Source organism: Aythya ferina, assembly GCF_964211825.1.
Source record: "Aythya ferina genome assembly, chromosome: 1".
Lineage (NCBI taxonomy): Eukaryota > Metazoa > Chordata > Aves > Anseriformes > Anatidae > Aythya > Aythya ferina.
The window spans coordinates 148,575,538-148,599,853 of record NC_140296.1 but is presented as its reverse complement, the minus strand read 5'-3'; the positions used below and the strand labels follow the sequence as shown (position 1 = coordinate 148,599,853).

Sequence of the window (24,316 nt, the reverse complement as noted above, 5' to 3'; positions counted from 1 at the left end):
CTCGCCCTGTTCTGAAAATCCTCAGTCCAGTGGCTACCAGAGAAAAGTCTCTGTTTTTGAGCTATTTATACTGTATGGTATGGGTTGTTGACTGACACGAATTTTAGCTAGCCTGTATGTCACATTTCTTCCCCCAAACCCTGTGTAACCAAGATCTCTTTCTCATAGGAAAAAGGTATAAACCTGACACACATTGAGTCTCGGCCTTCCCGTCTCAACAAAGATGAATATGAATTCTTCATTAATTTGGAAGGCAAGAATGTGCCAGCACTAGACAAGATCATCAAGTCCTTGAGAAATGATATTGGTGCAACGGTGCATGAGCTTTCACGAACCAAGAAGAAGGACACCGGTAAGCATATACTGGCAAGGATAATATTGAGAAGGAATATTTATGTAACATACTTAAATTACTTCTTTTTCTTCTAGCAAAGGAGTTACTTTTGGACCTATATGGTTAAGTTTCCCTTCCACTGTCTATTTTGTCCATATTGTAAGCTTTTTCATACGGAGATTTTCTGTCAATATAAATTGCCATTCTCCATTTTTGGCCATGATTTTGACAAGGTCTCCTGGCAACAGTTGTTACACTATTATATTTTCATCTGTTTGTTTTGCTGACACCCCTCCCAGTCCCTTAAAGACTGCTTTATTGCAGTGGGTTGATACACCAGTTGTTGCTCATTTGCTGACTCTTTACAAACTGTTTATTCAATGCATCCTTCCTTCAAAGTCCAGCCACCTTCCATATTCTCCTTACTCAGGTAGGATCTGCTGACAAAGGGCAGCATAACAAAACAAAAAGTGACAGCAAAACCCTGACTGTTGCAGTGCCTCCCCCTTAACAAATGTCTCTGGGACCTCACAAATCACCATGGCACAAACCTTGTAGTGTAGCGTAGGTGACAAGAGCCCTGTCCCATGCATCTTCCGGGGACAAGGGGAGGGCTTACTCTCCTGTGCTCCCTGGGGCTGGTACACCCTTTGAACACCTGGATTTACTTTCCAATTTCAGTCTCATGGGCTCTGTCAGCAGGCCTCTGAAGACCCTTCCTTTTGGGGCCCATGAACCTCTGGGCTGAGTTGAGAGGGGAGGAAAAGTCCCCAGCAGTGGCCAGCTTCCCCTGCTCTCCTGTGCACAGTTGCACGCGAGTCCAACACTGTCCACATCTCCACTGTTTTTGCTTGGGGATCCCCCTCGCTCCTGCTATAGAAATTAGGGAGGCTCTGCCACCCACTTCAGTGGGACCATAATTCTTCTTTGCTGGAAGAAATCCTGGGGAGACCAGTAGTAATCCTGCCTTTGGATGGAAATAAGATTTTCTGAGTTGTCCACACTCCTAATTTTTGATGGAGTTGAGGCTGCTTGGTACAGAGGTGGCTGCCCAGCACCCAGTCTGAGACATACTTAAATGCCTCTTCAGATAACAGATGTGATTTTAATAGGATTTCAGACTTTAAATACTTTAGATCTGGATCTTCCTCTTCCTTCCTAGGAACAACATGAAAGAACATTAATACCTTTGTGAGATCAGTGCTGGTAATCCTTTTACCATCTCCTTTGTGTCTTCCCCATGACATTGCATTTGAAGATGAAAAAGAAGAAGGCAAATACTCTTTGGAGTCAGTTCTCTCCATTCATGAGATAGAGGGACAAAGGGTTGATTAGCTGATTTATGATCATGTAAAATCAAAGACGTTTTCTTTTTGGGGATTTTTTATTTCCAGGAGAAATCTACAGGGCCTAGCAGGATTTACCATTATTTTGTTTTTCTAGTTACTGTTAAGAAGACGTTGAAGTTATATATAAACAGAAGCCAGAGTCAGAAAGAGATGCAGCTCTAAATATCAGCCAGGAAGGTTTAGTGACTGAAATTCTGACCTCACAGAAGTCAGAACTCCCATGGTCTGCTGTAGGATTAAGTTTCACTGCATGTTACTGTGTTGATCAAAGCATTTTTTTGAGTTAGATTATCCTGTCAGTGCTGCAGAAAGGGACTTGATCCCCTTCCGTTGGAGAGGATAACTTGTGTTTGTTTGTTAGTTCCAATAACTCAGAAATAGCATAAAGTGGGAGCAACTTACTGCCAAGGAAAGAGAGGAAGATTGATATTTCTTCTTACCCTTTTCCTTTTTCTTTTTTTCTTTCAATTTCAGCTTCTCTCATGGGTAGTAAGGGTCCAGTCAAACTGAAATCCCCAAAGAGCCATATTCAAAAGGTCAAAGAAGCACTGCTTAGGGGATGAACTGTGGGTGGCAAATTCTGGGCTGAGGCAGCTACATGGGCAGACTGAAATGGGAGCAGACTGAACTGTAGGAAGAGTGGTAAGATGTTGTCCTTTATCTGTGATGGCATTAACAATTAATAGGCCTCATGGTGCCTTTTAGGTCAGCCTGCCTTTCAAATGTATCCTCCTGGCAAATCTGGTTGTAATCTACAGACATGCTTTTGTGAAATATTATTCCCAAAGCACAGAATGAGAGCAATACACCTCCAGGGAGCAAAATCTCAGGCAGATGGTTCATGGGGATATCTTCATGCTCTGATAGGTTGGCAGGTAAAGCTGGGAATGTTTTCTCTTGGAGCCAGTCTGGGGTCCCATGGGACCAGTTCTCTCACCACTGCCTAAAGATGCTTTCAGTCCTTCCTTGTTAGGGATTCACTTAGCTCACGCTCATGATTTGAACAAAACCTCTTCTTTTACTCAGTTTCCCATAGGAAGCACACAGTGCCATTCCTGAAGCAGTGCTTTGCGGAAAGTCAAAGGAAATTACTGGCCTTTTCCCTCCTGAATAGCTTAGCATTAAACATACATGTATTCTTTTTTGGCTAAAGTGTTAATGAAAACTCCCCCCCCCCTTCTTTTTTAACCTGAACACTCTTTTTTTTTTTTTTTTTTTTTTTTTTTTTTTTTTTTTTTTTGTTAATAGTCTTTACTCTCTCAAAAACAAAATATAGTTTTGGTTTCCCTTTACAAACCCAAAGAGTTACAAATAGGAGGCTTGGATTGACAGTATAATTTTAGCTGTGAGCAGGCCAGCAAAATGCCATAAATCCAAAGGTAATTTCAGAACTCGAGGTGGTCTAGCAGTCACTGGGCCAAAAACCTTTTGTAGAGATGGGAAGATTTGTTCTGAAAACACAGTGCATCTCTTCATAGCTCTTTTTGGAAACAAGCTAGATATCTGCAGACCACTTGGAGCCCATGAATAAAAATAATTAAATATTATTCTGTTGTAGCATTAAGCAAATGTAGACAATTTATTGCATTTCTGAGACAGACTGGAGGCTGATGTTCTGTAGGGTCCTTGTTTGCTAAACCCTGAGGCTGGCCAAAGCATTTGGGACTGTTTAAAAAAGGGCTAAACCTGGGCCTTGAACTGCTATAAATTGCATAGACCTGTCTTTGACCCTCCTCACAATGGTCCAAATGGAGGAGTTCTGCAGAAGTCCTCACTGCCCCTGCTTTGCTGCCCCTCATATAAATGGCTTATTAGCATTCTGCTAAGCATTTGACCCCATGGTAATTTGGTCACCACTTGGGTGTCCAGCACAATCTTATAAATGCTGCCGTTTCACTTACAGACAAATCAATATTTATTACTGATCAGCCCACGTTTGCTCCTCGGACCTTCACAGAGGCCCAGTGTTGCAACAGCTTGCTCTGGCAATTCATTAATGGCCGTGCAGACAGACAGCGAGTCTGGTGAACGGGGCTGGAGGAGGATGTCGCAAACAAAATATGGGAGAGATTCAGCCAGGGGATAATTTGATTTGATCTTTTCAATAGTTGCAGGGGGGGCTGGGGTCAGCCTCCCGGCACACCACAACTACACAGAGGACGCAGTAGCTCTTTTGCACCCTGGTGCCTGTTGCCAGGGTTGTATGGGCTTGGTGGCTGGGCCAGGGCTATGCTCAGCATCTTTGATTCTTGTTGCCACAAGAGCTGAGAATGTTCAGGACTAAAGTCCAGCTATGCTGGTGCAAATAGCACAAAGAATCTTCATGATTCTTTTACAGCTTGCACCTTTTCACCCAGAGCAGCTCTCAGAGCAGCACTCCTGGAGCTATCACCAGTGTCTGGGGGGGCTGGGAGGTGGGCAGAAATCTGCTGAAAATAGGTCCAGTACCTATACAATCTGCTGCACCTACATAGAGGAAAAGCAAGCCACCCATCTCCAAGTCTGAGACTGACAGTGCATCAGTCTGTCCCAGAGTTTATCACAACCTCTGCACCAAGTGCTTTGGGAAGCTTAAGAATAAAATATGTTTAATGAAAACAATTCATTCTTATACATCTATTCTATGGCTTCCTGAAGCTGGAATATTTCAAACTCTGCCCACCTAGACCTTTTTGACCCCAGGCAGCAAATCCCTACAGATATCATTGCTGAAATCCACTGCAGGCCTCAGCCTCCACTGGTTTGTCTGCACAGTCTGGACCTTTCAGATCATGATACTTCCCTGAGAATAGTGATTCCTCACTTGAACACTGACAAGTGCTTTGCTGTGGGCTCTCAGACAGCTTTTTTCCAGTGCCCAAAACATTTATCAGGATGCTTCACTGATGATAGTGGGTGTCAGCTTCCCTGGCAGTGGTGAGTCTGAAGCACAAAGCAGTGAAGCAATCCCCCTACCTTCATGTAAAGGCCACTGCCAGAGCTGGGAGATGAACCCCCTGCCCTGCTGTGTGTACAGAAAATAGGGGCAAGAGGGTAGGGTGGGCTCATCATTCATGAGGTATGTCTCTACTGAATCCTCTCTAGAACTCAGACACCCCTTTTTCTAATCCCCCTCACGCTGTTTTAACTCGAGGGGCTGGAGGTGCAGGAAGGTTACTAACAGCAAGGTGGGGAAACTAAGAGAGCTAGCAATAAACTCAGCAGTCACTTGAGGAAGTTTTTCCTGGGCCTGCTGCTGCCATCTAGTGACTTGTGCTGGTCTGTCTGTCAGAGCAAAGCAGAAGGCTGTGCAGCTTGAAAGCAGGTACCAAAGCCCACTTTTGCTGGGAGGAAGAAGGGGAGGCACAGCAGAAAGGACTAAGGAGCTAGGGGAGGCCCCTGCATTGCCCGGCCTGCTGGAAATGAGTCTTATGGCTCGCAGCAGAAGCGTTGGATAGAGCCAGGCTGGCTGGAGCCGGGCTGGTGGTGGGACAGCAGGTCAGGGGAGCAAGCCATCTGTGTGGGGCTGAGCTGTGGCCACAAAAGGAGCTCCCCATGCCACTCCAGCCCCTTGGTGCAGGTGTCTCACAGAAACGCAGCACCACAAGTACCCTCTGTGCTGTGACGTGCAGCAGAAAGAGCAAGGCTGAATAGTCCAGGAGGCAGAGTTATCCTCTTATCCCATAGGTGGTCTGTCAGGGTCCAGGATGAGCCATGTCAGCAAAGCACTGTGGGGAGCTTGTGTAGCAGTTGCTGGCAGACTGCTCCGGGACTCCATCCTCAGAGGGAAGCTTTTCCTAGGAATCAGGTTCACCTGGGAAAAAACACAAATCACATGGGGAGGGAGGTAGGGCTCAGAGGCAGTGCTCCCAGCTGAGCAGAGCCACACAGAGCAAAGAGCAGTTTTGCTAGCTCTGCCTGAGCAAGTCACCCCTGTTCACACAAGAAAGTCACTAAATGAATTGCCAACATTTTATTTATAGACTTCTGAGAGATGTTGGGCTTAAAGCAACAGAGCATTGGGTGTTATTAGCTTCATGATACATGGAGTTGATTTATATATGGTATAGAGAGCACATGGAACATTATTACAGGGCCTGAGCATGGGGTGCAACTTTAAACGGGCCTGTTCCTGTTCCTCGGCAAAAGTATGGCAGAACTGGAAGCAGTATGTAGAAGTGATGAGAGTGCTCAAGAACAGGCTGTGGTTTCTGTGCTAGAAATACATAGGCAAAGTGTCAGCCAGGTTGAAGGATGATAGATGGAGGAAATGACAGGGAGCTATAAAATCCTAGGTGTCCTGTAGAAGGTAAGGACAAATGAAGTCTGTGTGCAGGAATTAGTTAACATCAAATGAAATAATCAAGTTTTAAATGCAGTAATACAATGCTAGTCTGAGTTATCAGGCTGACATATATAATTTTATTTCATCATCCTAGCCTAAGTGAGCCCACCAAGTAAGTCTTAGAAAGAGATTTTCAGGGGGTCAAATAGTCTTGTATTCATCTTATTGTGGGATTTCTTGCTGTTCCTTTGAAATGGCTGATTCTAGCTACTGTGAAAGCAAGGATAATCTGGAAAAAATACTGTTTGGGTAAGCCAAGAAAGCAGAATAATAAACAGAAAATCATAAACATTACAAACCAGCTCTGTGCCAAAGGCTAGACATTCCTGATGCTCTGTATTATTCCAACAGCACAAAACAGCCACAAATTCAAGAAAATTTGCAGGGTTTGCTCTTGCCTTCTATTACAAGGAAAGGCCAATGCTGTCAGAAGTTAGACCCCTACATATTTATTTTTATGATGAAGAAATGGAAAGACCAAAAGGAGGTCCCTAACCAAGTAACAAAGAAGCATACCAGTCTCCGTTTATTTTCTGTTTTGCAGTACCATGGTTCCCAAGAAGTATCCAGGAGCTGGACAGATTTGCCAATCAGATTCTAAGCTATGGAGCAGAACTGGATGCTGACCATCCTGTAAGAAACAGAGCTTTGCTTTTTAACATGTTTCTAGTTTGGGGATTGATGTTCTTCTGATTTAGGTTTGCTCTTCCTTAAGACAAATATAGCCGACTAAGTCTCAGGCTTTTGGACAAGAAAGGTACCACATTTCTAGGGTTAGAATCAGCCCAATCCCTGCTACGAAGTTGAGCAGACCAAAAGTTGCTTTAATTTAAACAAATACTAATAGACATGAAGAGTCACAGACATCACAGAGTACAAGGCCACCACAGGAACACTTCTGGTTTTCCCGCATGGCTCTGATGGTGACTTCAGACTCAGTGAATCACTAGTAACAAAAACTTCAGGAGCAGCATATTATATCCTGGAGATAGGAAGAGTGCTTTTTCGTGGTTGGTAACTATCGAGCTTGTGCATTGTTATGTGGTTGTTAAATCTGTCATGATTTTTGTATGGTGAGAAAGAACAAAAGGAAAAGTCACTGTTTCAAAAAGTTTGTGGTTTAAATGGTAGTGTCAGATAGTTTTGTTCGCTGGCCTAGTTGATAAAAAAAAATTACTTCAGTGGTTTTTCAGCTCTTCCAAATACAAGAATACTTGCTGCTTCTACTCCCTCTCCAAGCAAACAACAACTTATTTTCATTTGTCAAAACACACCGAGTTCCACGCAGAGCAACAGAAATTGCTGCTATTAGTTTAATTGAGATAGGATGATTATAAATAAATTACATGCAGCGCAACAAAAATTGCTGCTATTAGTTTAATTGAGATGAGGTGATTAGTCATTCACTACCTATTGCTTAATTCAAGATGTGTTATGTATCATATACAATGATTCATGATATTCAGTGCAGTCGTATGAAAGGCAGAATGAAAGGAGATACACTGAGTCAATGGCCCCCTTGTGTGTCATGTGGGAATAGACCAAGACTGTATTTGAAAAAAATAATATATATAGATATGAAAAGGAATAAAGCATCTCTGCTTCAGTTCCTAGAATTATTTTGTGAGCAGTTTTATCCAGGTTACCTTAAAAAGAAGCCCAAGTGCTGGGGTAAATAGGCAAGACAGCACATAGTGTGCAGAAAGAAATAAATTAAAAGAGCCTGTGTTGGGATTTAACCACAAATACCAGGTTAATCCAGGACAGTGCTTTTTTTTAGGCTATTGGCTGCCTTTGTTTGCCTAGCACTCTTTGATCTGCACTGTGCTTTAGCTATCTCCTGTACCTGGTTGTGTTTCGTGGCCAATCAGTCCTGTTGTGCCATGCACCTCTGAGGTGCATTCATGAACTGAAGCGGTGCCCACGGAGTTGTTGCTATTTGCTTTGCCTTCTATTTGCTATTTGTCTTCTATCTGGGAAGGACATTTCTCTACTTTAGGTGGTGAAGACACTCCTAGCCCTGAGGAACCTATACTAAATGGCACATTGGGACAGGAGAATGGTTATTCCAGGAGAAGATTTACAGATTATATTTCTTATCTCTGGTAATACAGATAATTAGCTGCAGAGGTCAAACTGACAACCACAAAATCTATTACACATTCTCTATAGTAATCATTTCCCCTTCAAATGATTGATTTTGTAGCACTAATAGGGCTTTTTGGTTAGCTAGGTGCTTACCATTCTTCTAACATTTTGAAAACAAGCACCTTGAAATATTGTTCATGCTGAAAAAAATACCTAAAAGGTCTGCCTGAACTGATGAGTGTGTTTCTAATATGGTTTAGCTCTGCTTCTTTAGACCAGCCAAGCTGTGCTGGCAACTGCGACAAGTTTCATGACAAACCAGAAGGGCGTCTTTATCTGAGGGCTGTTTATATGGTGCATTGCTCTTGTGGTAGCACCCTGCCTGTGTTGTAAAGGAGAGTGTTTCCCTTTTTCGTAGCAATTGGAAATGACAAAACAAAAAGGCTTGAGGGTGAGAAGGGCTGGGAGGCTGCAGCTGAACAGCTGCCCCGCAGACAGGGAAGGAGCAGTGCCCTTTGCAAGCCAGGTGTAGGGGAGCCAGGCAGGATGGAGGCAGCTTCCCACACCTCCTGCTACATTTCTGTCGCTCCCCAGGCAGCTTGCTGCTCCCTTGGACCAGCCATGCCCAAGGGTGCTCAGCAGGAGGAAGGCTGTTTACCACCTGCACTTACACGGGGAATGAATGTCACTGTTTCTCTTTAGGGGTTCAAAGATCCTGTGTACCGGGCCCGGAGGAAGGAGTTTGCAGATATCGCCTACAACTACAGACAGTGAGTGCTCAGTGTGTGGGCAAAAAGCTAGCCTATATCTCCTGCTCTCTCCTGGGGCTCATGTCCTGCTGGCAGTCCCTGTTTTTCCACAAGCATCCTCCTGCTGCTGGCTTTTCTCTGGCATATGTTTAAATCTTCCTGTTCATGTATTTATCCCCAAATAGCAGTAAAACAAAAGTAAATTGTTGCAGGCACACGTTCAGATGAGAACGTTGCCTCCCCTCTTTCCCCACAACACCCCTCTTCTCCTGGCTTTGTTGTCTAATTGAGCAGCAGACTCAGTTGCTACTACAAAGACCTGAGCATTGAATAAAGCTGCTTCTGGTATCCTCCCCATTAAACTGGGACTGGGGGAGGAGTGCCTATCATTTACATTAAAGCAGGAGCTGCATGCACTATTAAAATAATGAATAACTTATGGTTCTGATGCTAATCCAGTGCCTGATACTCTACTTTTATCATGTCTGACCCAGCTGCAATCAGCAATTTGGGCTCTCATTTCCCAAGAAAAATAAATGAATAGAGATGATAAATTCATTTAGAACAGGCTTGCTTGATTGCTTTCAGTGATCAAATCTGGAGGAGATAAAATTCTGCTCCCAGAGCCACTCACACATTTACATCAGTAATACTGGGCCTGACTCTTGCTGAGACTGGTAAAAATCGTGATTGCAAAGGATAAGGTAACATATGTTGTACATTTAGGGATCCACTTCGCACAGGACTGTGATGAAAAGATAGTCTCTGAGCCAAAAAGCTCATAATGCTCATAAAATGAGACAAAATTGGTCTGATTGATGCAAAGTGAAAAAAGTCAGGTGAAAAAAGTCAGGAGCCCATTTTGTGGCTCAAAAAATTGGATAAGGCTTTGTGGCCAAATATGAATGGTTCTAGTTTCCACTTATATGTATCCCATAGAACATTTACCTTTCCTGCTTAACAGATAGCAAATTCTAGTCTCTAGTTTGTAGGCTTTAGTTAAATCCTAGAGAAATAAAACAAAAATAAGATAATACCCACATCTTCTAAACCACCCCCCCTCCAGTATTCAACCTGAAACCAGCAAACCAGCTTAGGAAGATGAAACCATTATATTCCAAGATACAACTACTTAATATTTAGTCTGATATCCAGATCCTCAGACGCATTGAAGGCTACACAGGCTTGGACCTCTGTGAAGTTCTTGGACTTTTCAATAAGGTCTTTCAGTAACAGAGTAATGAACAGAGTGTGAAAGCCCACATTTGGGCTTTTGGGTCTTGTGGAAAGAAAGTACATGTATTCAGTGACTTTGGATGCTGATTCAGGAAGAACCAAATGGGTAATATTCTTGCCCTGGGTGCTACACATGGCAGATGACTTACAGGGTCTGCAGCAGGCGAGCAGAGGCCAAGGGAGTGTCTCTTGCAAGGGAGAGACAGGGGCACAGAGAACTGGGCAGGAAGAGAGGGACAATCAAAACTATGAGGCATTATGGAAAGTATCTGAAAAAGCAAAATGCATAGCTTGTGAAGTCAGCTACAAAGGTGAGGTAGGTCTGTGGTCAGTTTTTTCACACTTCTCCTTATCAATTTAATCTTCTTCTGTGTCCCCCCTCTTTTGCACTTCTTTTGTCCTCCTGTTTGTGTCTCTCTGCTTTCTTTGCTCCTCTCTGCCTTTGCTCTTTTGCCTTCTTTCTTTTTGCCTTCTTCTTGCCTTCCTTAGCTTCTGGCCCTGTTTATTCTTGCAATTTTTTAATTGAAATTTGAAAAGTTTTTAAGCCAATAATTTTCCCCTGTAGCTCTGGAAGGTGGCTGAGGATTACTTAGGATTACTTAGGAGTGTTATAGGAACAAAAATCCCCAAGCAATCCTCGTAATTCAATGTGATGTTTAAAGCTCCACAAATCAAAGAAGGGCTGATACAGAGATGCAGAAAATTATGGTACTCCAGAGGAGCTGCCCTGAGGCTCAAGGGGAAAATGAGGGGGTGGGAGATGGTAGGGTGTCATCGATAGTTTAACAATGGGTCTCTGGGGCTTGGAAAGCTCCGGCATTATTCCAGCAGTGATGTTAACCCTATTAAGTTACTTAAAACCCTTTGATTTTTCAAAGCTGTTGGATTCACCTATGGCCCTATCATTATTGCTAAGAAATTGACTATTCACAGGAGGCCAAAACACATTGCTTGGGATTGTCTAATTCGTGCTAGCTTCAACATGAGCTAAGTACATGGAGGCCTGAGGGTGGGATTTGACACAAAATTACTCATTACAATTAAAAAAAAAAAAAAAAAAAAAGAGTCAAACTGGCTGAAGTCTGCATCTGTTGCAGCATAAAGCACAGCTCAGAATTTCTCTGACTGCCATGAAACAGACTTTTCTGGAGCTGGTGGTTTCCCTGTTGTAACAAAGACAATTAATATAGTGTGCATTAGAGCAAGAAATACAACAGCTGTTCCATGGTTAGAAATGGAAAGAAATTGAAACCATCAGCCAGAGAATATTTTTAGAAGAATGTCTAGATAAGACAAATAAGCACTAATTTATTTGTATCACAGTAATGCAAGGGTTCGCTAAAGGCCAGTATCGCACCTGAGGTTGGTAGAGTTCTTCTCAGTCAGTGCCTAGGGGCAAGTGAGACTCCTTTTGCACCTCCATGTCAAAGAAAAGGCATCTCCCTTCCTGTACCAGCAGCTCCTGACCAGCCCATGTAGAGCTCCTGAGTATGATGCTGGTGGCATAGGACACTTTTTCTGTCACTCCTATGGAGAATATCCATATTTGTTTTCAGTGGCCAACCTATTCCTCGAGTCACCTACACAGAAGAAGAAAAGAAAACATGGGGCACCGTCTTCAGGGAGCTGAAGAGTCTCTATCCAACTCATGCTTGTTATGAACATAACCATGTGTTCCCACTGCTAGAGAAGTACTGTGGCTACCGGGAGGATAACATTCCCCAGCTTGAAGATATTTCAAAATTCTTGCAGAGTAAGTTTGAAGCATATAAAACAAACAAACAAACAAACAAACAAAACACATGTATACATGTGTGTATATATATATATAAATATATATATATATATATATATAAGCATGCCTCTTCTGTCAGTTGGGATGGTGTTTTCACAGATGGACAAGCAGTATCTGCTCAATTGTAGGCTTTGTGTGAGCACTTGGGCACATTCTTTAGCCTGTGCCTCAGGTCCCTCTTGAAAACTTTCAGAAATACCTTGGTATGGATGTTCAGGTACTATGATGCTGGTACACATGGGTAGAAAATTCCCTGCTCTTTCACAACTAAACTCAATTCATATAGTGAGGGCATAGAAAACATAGTGAGGGCAAAGAAAACAATTAACTTTCTTCTACTGTGAGGAGTCCAGATAAGGATAAATCAAGTACAGCAGCTGCTTTTAACATGCCACCTTTCTGTCTCTTCAGCCTGCACTGGATTTCGCCTGCGTCCTGTTGCAGGCTTGCTCTCCTCTCGGGATTTCTTGGCTGGTTTGGCATTCCGAGTATTTCACTCTACACAGTATATTCGCCATGCATCAAAACCTATGTACACACCAGAGCCGTAAGTACTTTGGCACAGAAAGTACATAAAGTCATAGCAGACTAGCAATAGGGTCAGGCCAACTGATAATAACCATGTGGGACTCCAGAGCACTCTTGGGAACAGTTAATGGAAAGCAGCCAAGCGACTGCACTCTTCTGAAAACATTTTTGGAAGATTTCTAGTCTTTTTAGTAAGCTGTATCCTCTTCTGCAAGTTCTTCTGGGATTGATCAGACAGTTCTACTAACTGAAGACATGCTTGTGTGGTGGCTGGGAGGCGGGAGAGCAGCATACAAAAGCATTTAACTTAGCTATTAACACCCAAAGCAGTGGTGTGAAATCTAGTGCAGGAATGACTCAACATGTTGCAAGCAAGCTTCTGGCAGCAAGATAGGGGAAGCCCAGATCAGTGACCCCTTCTCTTTTTTGGTTTTATATTGTAATATTTCTGTCTGTCCCCGTCCTTCTCCACTTGTTATTAAAAAAAAAAAAAAGAAAAAAAAAAGTTATCTTCTTCCTCTGCTTTATATTATTGCAATTCTTCCTCCCCATCTATAATATTTCTTTTCTCTCTACTTCTTCCCACAGTCTCCCTTTCCCCTCCATTTTTCCACTCCTTTTTCTTCTGATTTTTCTGCTTGTGTCTCTTCAACCTATTCCCATCCTGTACAAAGCCACACTGAAATCTGCCTTGCTCTCCTCTCCTCATGAAACGCCCAGGCAAATAGGGACTGACTGCAGAGTGGAAAGCCTTACCACAGCCCCTGCTGTTATGCAGTGCCTGCAAGTCTTGCACTGTCTCCAGAAAGGTCCAGTGAATGACATCTTTCACAGTGTGGCTTACATCTTTCCCTCTGAGTCCCTCGCCTCTCAAATCCCCAGTTTAATTCTTATTGACTGGGCTGTTCTCCTGGGCATACATCTCCTTGAAAGTCTGCTCTTCAAGAATATCTGCTCTTCAAATCTGCCCTATAGAAGTCTTCCACAGACCTTGCCTTCCTGGGAGCGTCTCATCCATCTTGCCTTTCTGTCTCACTAAACTGCTTCAGGGTCTTTGAAAACTCTAGCAGTCCCTAGGTGAGCTCTTCCCCAAACACACCTGTTCAGCTGCCAACTTCAACTTGTAGTGAAAAGAGTCCTACCCCAGGAAAAGTGAGTTCCCATCTCTTAGTGTGAGGCTCTGGACCTGAACAGGGGCTGGGGTTGAGCTCCTGAGGTGTATGTTGACACTATGGTGAGTTGTCTTAGTTGCCTGAGCTGCATTTAGAGCTATTTCCTGCCCTTGAGATTGAAAAGCACATTTCCTTTGGTGGGATGATATCTTCCTGAACAGTTGAAAGGACAGTTTTCTTCCAAAAGGAAAACAAATAATACACCATCCTTCCTCTGAGGCATCTGTGAGGATAAAACCTCTAAAAAGCCTTGAGAGTGCAAACCTTGACCTCACAAGAGTCAAGTTAGAGCAAAAATGTTTGCCCATGAGTTCTGAGCATTATTTGCTGATAGGAGTGCATGCCCTGCACTCCTGACTATACGTGGACTCTAGGGCTGGACTTTGCCTAAATTAAAGTTATTCAGATGTCATGTTTTCCTGCAGTGATATTTGCCATGAGCTGCTAGGACATGTGCCTCTTTTTGCTGACCCCAGTTTTGCTCAGTTTTCTCAGGTAAGTTATTCAGCAGTTATGCCATTTTTATAACTGAACACACCAGAGCTGAGGCAATTCAGAGGATGAAATAAGAGCTACAAGGGATGGGATGGTGTGGAGGGAATTCACCTTTAAGCTTATTGTTTAAGAATGACTGAGGTCAACTGAGTCTTCTTTTCCAAATAGCAGATGGTATTAGCTATTTTCCTTTCTGTTTTGTCATCTGAGATTGTCATGGATAGGTATTCCAGAGAGTGGTGATGAATGGAGTTAAATCCAGCTGATGACCAGTCACCATTGGTGTTCCCCAGGGGGTGGTTTTAGGGCCCATCCTCTTTAATATCTTTACTGTTGATTTGTATGAGGGAATTGAGTGCACCCTCAATAAATCTGCAGACAACACCAAGCTGTAGGGAAGTGAGGAAGTGTTGATGTGCTGGAGGGTAGGAAGGACCTGCAGAGGAACCTAAACTAGATGGGTTGATGGGCAGAGGTCAATGGGATGAGGTTCAACATGGCTGAGTGCCAGGTCCTGCTGTTTGGCCACAACAACCTATGCAGCACTACAGACTTGGGCCAGAGTGGCTGGAAATCTCTGCAAAGGAAAAGGATCTGGGGATGTTGGTCAATGCTCACCTGAACATGAGCCAGCAGTGTGCCCAGGTGGCCAAGAAGGCCAATGGCATCCTGGCTTGTATCAGGAATAGTGCAGCCAGTAGGACCAGGGAAGTGATATTCCCCCTGTACTCTGCTCTGGTGAGGCCTCACCCTGAGTACTGTGTTCAGCTTTGGGCCCCTCAGTACAAGAAGGACACTAAGGCCCTGGAGCACATCCAGAGAAGGGCTATGAAGTTGGTGAAGGGTCTGGAACACAAGTCCTGTGAGGAGTGGCTGAGGGAACCGGGGTTGTTTAGTCTGGAGAAGAGGAGGCTCAGGGCAGACCTTATTGCTCTCTACAACTACCTGAAAGGAAGGTGTGGGGGGCTGAGGGTTGGCCTGTTCTCACGGGTAACTAGAGATAGGACTACAGGGAATGGCCTCAAGTTGCACCAGGGGAGGTTTAGGTTGGAAATTAGGAGACATTTCTTCTCAGAAGAGCAGTCAGGCATTGGAACGGGTTAACCAAAGAAGTGGTGGTGTCACTGTCCCTGGGGGTGTTCAAGGAAAGGTTGGACTTGGTGCTTAGGGACATGATTTAGTGGGTGATATTGGTTGTAGGAGGATGGTTGGACCAGATGATCTTGGAAGTCTTTTCCAACCTTAATGTTTCTATTCCATTCAAATGCTGTATGTTTGCAGTTGGTAGCTTCCTAAGAGTAGTAAAGAAACAAACCGGAACATAGGGGAGAGCATTGCTGCATTTATGACAACAGCTGATGTCATGAAGGCTGTGAATCAGGATTTATTTACTGCTTGAAATCTAGACACAAGTCACATGTGTGAACTTATGTACCTATACGCCAAACGTTTGTCTTGTGTGGGTTGTTTTTTACAGGCAAATCCTTTGTAAAGAATTCATCTAAAACCTTCTCTGTAGATGTTGATCCTTCTGGGGAAAGTTAAATGGCTCGTGATTTAAATGAGTTATTGCACCATCTTGTAGCCCAAACGTTAGGGAAGGTGAAGAATTTTTATTTATTTATTTACTTATTTTTCTGTTGAAGTCACAGAGAAGTCTATCACAGAGGATGTCAAGTGAGGAACTGTCCCATTTGCAAATGTGTGAGACGGCTGGAGAAGAGCTTTCTCTTTGCTAGTGTTAATGTCTCTGGAAAAGAAGCCAAACCTCAGGGAAGGAGTAAATTTAGGCTGCATCTTACCAGAAAAACAAGAAAAAACAGACAGACAGACAGACAGGAAGGAAGGAAGGAAGGAAGGAAGGAAGAAAAGAAGGAAGAGAAAGACAAAGAGAGACAGAAATAAAGACAGAAAGAAGGATTGAGGATAGAAGGATGGGAGGTCAAGAAGGACAGAAAGATGGAAGTACGGAAGAAGGGAAAGAAAGGGACATAGCCTTTATGTAACAACCTGCTCACAAGACAGAAATTAACCTGCTGTAGCTATTAGCACTCAGTATTGACTGCGGGCTCTGCAGTTCCCCAGGACCAGGGATTCCTTCAAAATAGGCCCTCCTGCACTTTGGCTTATTGGGATTTGACATATTTGACAATAGCTGCACTAATGCTTTTGGTTTGGGAAAGGGTACTGGGGGTGGGGGCTCTGATTTTACATTGTGCAGTCCTCACGGGAGCAAACTGAGAAAGGTACCTGGTTATATACAGTCTCATGTAGCTTCTGAATCCAGCTATAGCATGCCTCCTGGGAAAGTTTCTATTACCTCCCAAGGTATGAATGAGCTCTTTCAAATCATGCCCTGTCATTCAGGAAAAAAACACAAATAAACAAACATGTCTTTCAAGACTGCAAGAAACCTCCTGCAATCCAGACCCATCAAAGCAAAAATAAATATTTAAGCAGTATGGATGTGATTGATTTATCTTCTTTTGACTGTATCATTCTCTTGGGTGTGCATTGTGGGCTTGTTCAAAAGTCTGTCAAAGCAAAAGGAGAATTTTATTTGACTTCAATGGCTTTTGTACCAAGCACAAAGAACTATGCCTTGTAAATGACATTTAGACAGGACCCTTTTGTTCATTTCTGGAGAGAGTTCTGGTTTAAAATTGATGTTGCACGATAGGAATATGTCCTGTAAACATTTGTGTGTGGTAATAAGTGATGGTAACATTTAAAATGTGAGAAATTACATAAGACAAGACAGGAAGAATGTTTGCAATAAATGGCTTGAAGAATAATGGTTTATTGTTACAGGAAATTGGACTGGCATCTCTGGGAGCACCAGATGATTTCATCGAGAAACTTGCTACGGTAATTTAATAAATGAGGGCCCAGTTTTCCAAAGCATCCTGTGTTGTTTAATTCTGCTGCCACTGAAGTCACTGATAGAACTCCCATAGAGTTGAATGGGAACAGAGTGAAGTCCATAATTGGAAAACCCCACCCTGAAACAGTTACATTAAAGAAAAATAATTTTGGCACCACTTATTCAAAGTGACAGTTGTGATTAAACACAGAGGGCCAGACAAGACTTCCTCCAGCACAAACATATTAGGCAAGAGGAGATTACATGTTACTACATGCCCCCAGTGAATTTTGGGAGACAGCCTCCTTAGCTGTTCTACCTGCTAGTGTTCCTTTTCTTCTGCCCTGCTGGGCAGATAAGTTAATGCTTTACCTGAATCCTACTCTGCGACTCCAAATGAAAATCAGGAGAGAGAGAGATGAGATTAGTGATCTAACAATCTAGATGAGATTAGTGATCTCATTAGCCTATGAGATTAGTGTCCCCAGTGCCAGCTCACCTGGCAGAGTACTGCAGCATCTTTGCTGTTTCTGATAGATGAGGTAGTTTTTCTGAGGCAGGGCACATATCCTTGTATCCAAACACATAGTAGCAGACCAAAAAGTCAAGGTAGGCCACACAATGATGTCTTCTATTGCACTAACAGCTCATTCCCTCTGTGCTGCTGCAGCTAGATGCCTCTGTGTAAAACAGGAAACAAATTTATATAATCAAAGGTTCAAACTTAACTGAGTTGGCCAGACCAAATGAAATTTTATTGCTATAGTTTCATTATCTCTGCTCTGCTGACAAATGTAAGCACAGTAAAACACAATTGCATTTGTCAGGAAGCTCAATTTGCACCGTGGCCCTTCCAGAAGAAGAATTTCAGTCTGTGAGGATGTTTATTGTATTAATGCAGTTGATACTTGACACACTGCAATATTTGAAACAGAAAAGCAAATTCTAAATGCATTCAAATCAATGATGCGTCCCTGCCCATTTTGATCAAGGAATCATATGCTTCTCTCTAAATTTCTTTCTAGGTTTATTGGTTTACAGTGGAGTTTGGACTATGTAAGGAAGGCGATTCACTAAAGGCATATGGTGCAGGGCTGCTGTCTTCATTTGGGGAGCTACAGGTGTGTTCTATAAAACATTTTGAAGATGAGACATTGTTCATACCTGAGTTTTTATAATTGCTCAATTTTCTCTTCCAGATATGTTCAAACCCTTATTTTCCTTCACACTTTGGGCTCACAAGTAGCATATAATGTCATAGTTCACTGAAGTGCTCTACCTAATAGATGTGTCAGTGTATTTATAGACAAAGGGCTCATAGCTGCTTCTTTCCTAGTAAGTCACTGTGTCATTGGTATTCCACAGCAGCAAGTCTTCCCTCTGAGAAACTGGGTGGTATGCAGTAGCTCTATCTTTCTTTCACAGCAAATTAAAGCACTTTTAAACTGAAACAAACTTCTTACCCTTTTGCTCATAGTACTGTTTATCAAGTAAACCTGAGATTCAGCCTCTTGTCCTGGAGAAGACTGCTGTGCAGAAGTACCCTGTTACTGAGTTCCAGCCTGTCTACTTTGTTGCTGAAAGTTTTAAAGATGCAAAAGAAAAGCTAAGGTAATCCAGTCATTCCATATATGATGCAATTTCTCGACCTCTGCAAACACAATGGAACCCATTGTCATAACAGGTATTGAGTTGACAGGTATTGTTTTGAGAGGCTTTATAATAAATTCTTCAGTGCTCAAAGAGACTTAGCAGTTGTTACACTAAAAATTTTGTTATGGGGAATGAAAGGAACATGCCTTTTATATGAAGCCAAGAATTTCTGCTTATCCTAATTGAGTTTCATCAGTATAACCAAAATACGTATAAAAATACGTCCAATAAAATAAGTCCAATTGCACTGATAGTAACACATAGGTTCAAAGCTAATTAACAGATAAAAAGTCTCTTTAACATTGCTATAGTTAAAATTTGTTATAAAAAATAATCTCCCAGTATATTCTCCTTTTCTACTGAATTTATGCCCACCCTTACACTTTCTTTTGTGTCCTAAAGTCAATGGTTTCAGTCTGGTGGTGGTGGGTGGAGTTGTCAAGTAATCAGCATTTTTTGAGGTCTTCAGGGCAGAGCTGTGATACTAATGAAAATAGTTTCTGTCTCTCTTTTCTGAGGAGGAGGAAGGTGTTGATGTTCTTGATGCTTTGTTTCTTCCTCCTGAGTCCAAGGTGTGTTCAGGGCCATTTTTATGTTCTCTAATATTCTTTATATCTTTTTCTACATTGTTCTGAAAATATGTTTTACTTCTGACTTTACAAATGTATGATAAATATTATTGTAGGTCTTTATTTTTTTTTCCTCAGCTCTTAAGTTACTATGAGTAACTGACCAGTGGGGAGTTGGAGAGTTGCTAATAGCCTGATAGCCCAGGGACCACAGCATCATCCTATGCTCATGCCTTTAAGGCCTGTTATCAGCCCATGACAGTAGTTCTTTATGTTTCATTATTACTTTAGGGCCAGACTTAGTTCACTCTATACAGCACAACTACGTGGTATTCCTGCCTATACAGAAATTATTAACAGTGGGCATTATAGCACACAATTATTCAGAATTGAGCTAAACTAAAACAAATTAGGTAATAGCTACATGGTCATTAGACAATTGCTATTACAGCTAAAAAAAAAAAGTCCAAGCCAGCCTAATAACCTTCAACCCAAGACCTCTGTTGTTAGCTTAATACAGAGCCTCCAGCTTGTTACCAGCAGTGTGTTTACGAGCCTACAGGGCTACACAGTAAATGTTTCAGTCATCTGTGACTCAAACACAAATTCAGTTCCAGTTCAACAAGACTTTGAAGTAATGGCCCAGGTTCAGTTCTGGTTCTTGAAACAGGACTGGCTCAGACTGCATCTGTGGTTCAGCTTGGGTTCCACCTCACAGCAATATTTCTATTTTTGTTTAAAAACAACAACATTCTTTCTGGATGTTAGCCAAGCCACTGGGGGTTTGCCTTGTTCACACTCAACAAATCTTTCACATGAGATGCCATAGAGGGACTTTTTTCAGACCTGCCATCTCTTCTTTCTTTCTCTCTCTCTCACAGATGAACACATACCAAGACCCAAGACATTTTGCTGTCCTAGGCTCCTCAGCTTCTGGGTCTTCCTAGCTACCTCCTCTGCTTTTTCCTCAGTCATCATAATCCTACAGCCCCTACTCCTACCATTTGCTCTGGGCCAATACTTGAGAAAGATAGCTTTCTCTTCTGGTTTATGCTATTAATATCCTGCATACATTTTCTATCTTCTCTGTGTACTTCTTCTCACTGAAATGAACTGATAAGAACTGATAAGCAAGCTCCTTTAAAAAAACGTAAGATGTTGCATTGCTCTATAAAAAGGATCTTGGGTCTTCTTTATTTGTTTCAAAGATCAAATTGGAGAACTGGTTAAACTGAAAGAGGTGAACAGGTTGGTTCAATGCCTGTGTTGGCGGGTTATGCCTGGGTGCACATTTGTGTGTGTGTGTAACAGAAAATCTCCCTGAAAAATTCTTCCGAGGCTGACCTGGAAATTTCATATTGAGATATTCATCTCCTAATAAGAAATTCATTTCCTAATAAGAATCTTACTTTCAGCTGAGATTTAGGAAGACTGTCTTCTAAAGTGGATCTGTCCCCTTAGAAAAACACTTTCATCATAGCCAACCTAATTTTTTTTTTTTTACCGTCACACCTTGTGGCCTGCTCACACTGAAATCTGTTTGAGACAAGAGTTTTAGCTGATAATAATTAGGACTAAACTGAAGGAGCAAAGTGGAGGTGGCATCCAGCATATTCCACTGTTCTGGGCCTATGGGATTTAACATGATGAGTCACAGCCTGTATAGTGGGGTTCCATAATCAATTCCTGCGTGCTTTCCTTCCTCTTTCAGCAATAACTTCAGTAATCTGAAGCAGATATATAAGCCAGTATCCTGCTGGGGTCTGCAAGGAGTCTGGAACAATAGCTCTGACCATCTCTTCCCACTCAGAGTCTTCCTTTCTACAGTTCTGTGGTTATGCAAATTAGTATTTTCCCAAGATACTGAATTCTTACTGCTTTTGCAGTGGAATTAACTATTTTGCAGCTGAGAATAAGGAGTGGCAAGACTGCAACTTCACTCTACTGACTATCTCCTATATTTGCAATGACCTGTGTGCCTCTACTAACAATGCCAGAAATTAAGTCTGCTTGCTCCATGATATGCCAGAATGGCATAGATACTTGTACTTGCTTTCCCAGAAATTGAAAACATGGATCAGGATTTCTATCTTTTGCATTCCTGAAAGGAAAAAGAAGTTTTAAAGTTTGGCAAATCTTAGTAGCTATGTAGTTGGACTATATCAGGAACAGTGTTGACATGCCAATAGCATAATTAGGCCTGCTTGGGAAAAACAAAGGTGGTAAGGATAAATGAACATTCAAGCATGTTACAGAATGCTGTAGGTCTCAGCTCACTCAGCAGGAATTTCAGTTATTTCCTTTCACAGATTTTCTTATTACCCTCACCAGCAAATGCATATACCAACCAAAAAAAGAGAGTTACTGAAAATAGGAGCTTTTCAGGTTTGCATGTGTTTTTGTATTTTCCCTCAGGAAATTTGCTCAGACGATCCCTCGTCCTTTCTCTGTTCGGTACAATCCCTATACCCAGAGAATTGAAGTCCTGGACAATGCAAAGCAGCTGAAGAATTTAGCTGACACCATCAACAGTAAGGAACTATACATTTGTTAGCTTGAATTCCTCAGAGCTTGAATCAGAAATAGTAACCACAAAGCAGATTTTGTCTGGTCGCCTTTTGTGCTTTGAGCTTGACCAAATTCAGTCATCAAACATCTCCTTTATGGTGCAAAAATTCCTTCCTAATTCTAGCTAAACTTCCAAACAGCACTTCCACTTGACTATAGTTTGTTACATTAGATGTAGAGCTTAGGGATATGGTTTAGTGGGGACTGTTAGTGTTAGGTCAGAGGTTGGACTCGATGATCTTGAGGTCTCTTCCAACCTAGAAATTCTGTGATTCTGTGATTCTGTGATCTGAAATATCTAGTTTTACTGGAGGTGCTAGGAAAGGCCAGAGGGCCTGGTGATGGATTCTGACCTGAGGCTCTAGTTGTTTTCAGCAAGGAAGTAAAGGGAAAGCTTGGCTTAGTCATATTTTCTTTTGTCATTCTAGCTTTTTCCCTGATGTGGAATATTTTTAATATTGACTGGCCTGCTAAGAGCATTCCTATTCCTGCAAGCCAACCTTGTGTGGCTGATGAAGGTGAAGGACTGACTTTAAAATCTGTACTTCATTATGACCCTCATAAATGTGTCCAATCCAGCACTTATTTGCTCAACTATTTTTTTTTTTTTTCCAGGGAATGAATATAAATGTTAAATATATACAGGGGTTTTAGAAATGGGATAACTGTAGGATTAATTACTGTGATTATTTCCTTTGCAGGTGAGATGGGCATCCTTTGCAATGCTCTTCAGAAGATAAAATGAAGATTATCTATAACTCATGCTAATCATCAGCTACAGTATAGAAGCTGCCATATACAAATACCAGTCTTCACTTAGCCTCAATCTATTTTCCTGTGTACTGCTTGAATGCTTGTCATATATCTTAATTATCACAGATTATCAGACAAAGAATCAGAGAATGGTTTGGGTTGGAATGGGCCTTAAAGACCACCCCCTGCCATGGGCAGGGACATCTCCCACTAGACCAGGTTGCTCAAACCCTCATCCAACCTGTCCTTGAGCACTTCCAGGGATGGAGCATCCACAGCTTCTCTGGGCAACCTGTTCCAGTGCCTCACCATGCTCATAGTTAAGAAGTTCTTCTTTATATCTAATCGAAACCTACCCTCTTTTAGTTTAAAGCCATTACCTCCTGTTCTTTCACTACACTCCCTGACAAAGAGTCCCTCCCCAGCTTTCCTGCAGGCCCCCTTTAGGCACTGGAAGGCTGCTGTGAGGTCTCCCCAGAGCCTTCTCTTCTCCAGGCCGAACAACCCCAACTGCTTCATCCTGTCTTCAAAGGAGAAAGAGACATTTGCAGGTGACCCTTGCCTCTTTTGGCCTTCAGACGCTAATCCATTTTTTTTTCTGACTAAAGCATAAACATCAACTTAGTTCTAGGAATCTAGGGAAACTCTCCGTATCTCTTGTGCCAAAGGTTGGCAGAAGGAGGAGATGTCCACCATGCAGAACTACAATCTGCTGCAGACATGGGGTTGCATTACCACACCTGGCACAGTGACTGGATGGTAATATCTAACACTGACTAATCCACCCTTTTTCTCTCACATTCATCTTTCCCTCAGTCCCTTATATTTGTGCATATTCTCCATGAAATCCTAAACTCTACATGTTTCAGGGAATATACACATGCTGTTTGGCCCTGTAGAGTATGACCTTCCCTTGGTGAAACTGTACTGCTTTTACACATGAGCACCTCTATCGTGATTTTTTTTTTCTAGAAGTGTGATGTTGCCATTGATAAACAGCATAGATGCTAGTAGAAAAAACAGCAAATATACTGCAGCTTCATTAACAAAGATGTATTGCCACACACAAATATACTGTATTTGCACAATGATTAGTCCCCAAAAGGTCTGTGTAGGTCAAGAATACTTTATGCTGTGTTCTGTCATTGCATTGCCATTTGCAGAATGGAGTCCCTAAGCAAGGCACTGAGACTGCTTATCCAGAGCATGGGGTCCATGCCTCAGTACAGTACCCACAAAAAGGCCTTTTCAGAGAACAGTTACCTAAAGACACATCTGTGTGGCTTCTTGCTGTTGGATGCTAGGTCACTTTGCCAATACTCTGTGCAAGTAAGAAAACATGCAGAAGTTTTAGCATGTCATCAAGGCCTTATTAGCCCAATCTTAGAGCTGTGATGGCTGTAACCTTGTGTAACATAATTGTCTTAGAGCTGATTCAAGAAGCTGACAGAAAGGGGAGAGCTCTCTAAATTGACTTACTCAGCTACTCACTGAGGAAAGCTGAGGTGTGAAGGTTACCTTGTATAGTATGTGTCCTGAGAGTGGGTGCTTTATTCAGCACTGCTGCAAGGTATCTCCAAACTTTTTGGGCTCATAATCCAGGTGGATAACAATACCCTTCCTGTTGGAAATGAAGGAGAATTGTGTCTTTTAATGCAGCTGAAGATATCAGAGCCTTCTGATTCCTAATTCACCTTATCTGTGGCTAGAGTCCCCACCAACGCTATAGGAGACACGGGTTAGCCTGTGTCCCCAATCTGAATGTATTCAAATTCACAGACAGAATAATTCAAGACAAATCTTCAATCATTATGCTTTTTGGAGTCTCCTCCCTTCCCCT

The 24,316-nt window shown here is 42.3% G+C and overlaps 1 protein-coding gene across 1 annotated transcript in view; it reads left to right on the top strand.

Moving 5' to 3' along the window:
- PAH (phenylalanine hydroxylase) overlaps positions 1-22,542 on the top strand; it is a 36,659-nt gene extending 14,117 nt beyond the window's left edge. Inside the window, exons 3-13 of the mRNA XM_084533159.1 lie at positions 169-352; positions 6,552-6,640; positions 8,798-8,865; positions 11,637-11,833; positions 12,287-12,422; positions 14,001-14,070; positions 16,882-16,938; positions 17,959-18,054; positions 18,411-18,544; positions 21,571-21,686; positions 22,425-22,542. Coding sequence (XP_084389285.1) covers positions 169-352; positions 6,552-6,640; positions 8,798-8,865; positions 11,637-11,833; positions 12,287-12,422; positions 14,001-14,070; positions 16,882-16,938; positions 17,959-18,054; positions 18,411-18,544; positions 21,571-21,686; positions 22,425-22,468 — 1,191 coding nt within the window. The 3' untranslated portion in view covers positions 22,469-22,542. The remainder of the gene's footprint in view (positions 1-168; positions 353-6,551; positions 6,641-8,797; positions 8,866-11,636; positions 11,834-12,286; positions 12,423-14,000; positions 14,071-16,881; positions 16,939-17,958; positions 18,055-18,410; positions 18,545-21,570; positions 21,687-22,424) is intronic.
- Positions 22,543-24,316: the final 1,774 nt, after the last annotated feature.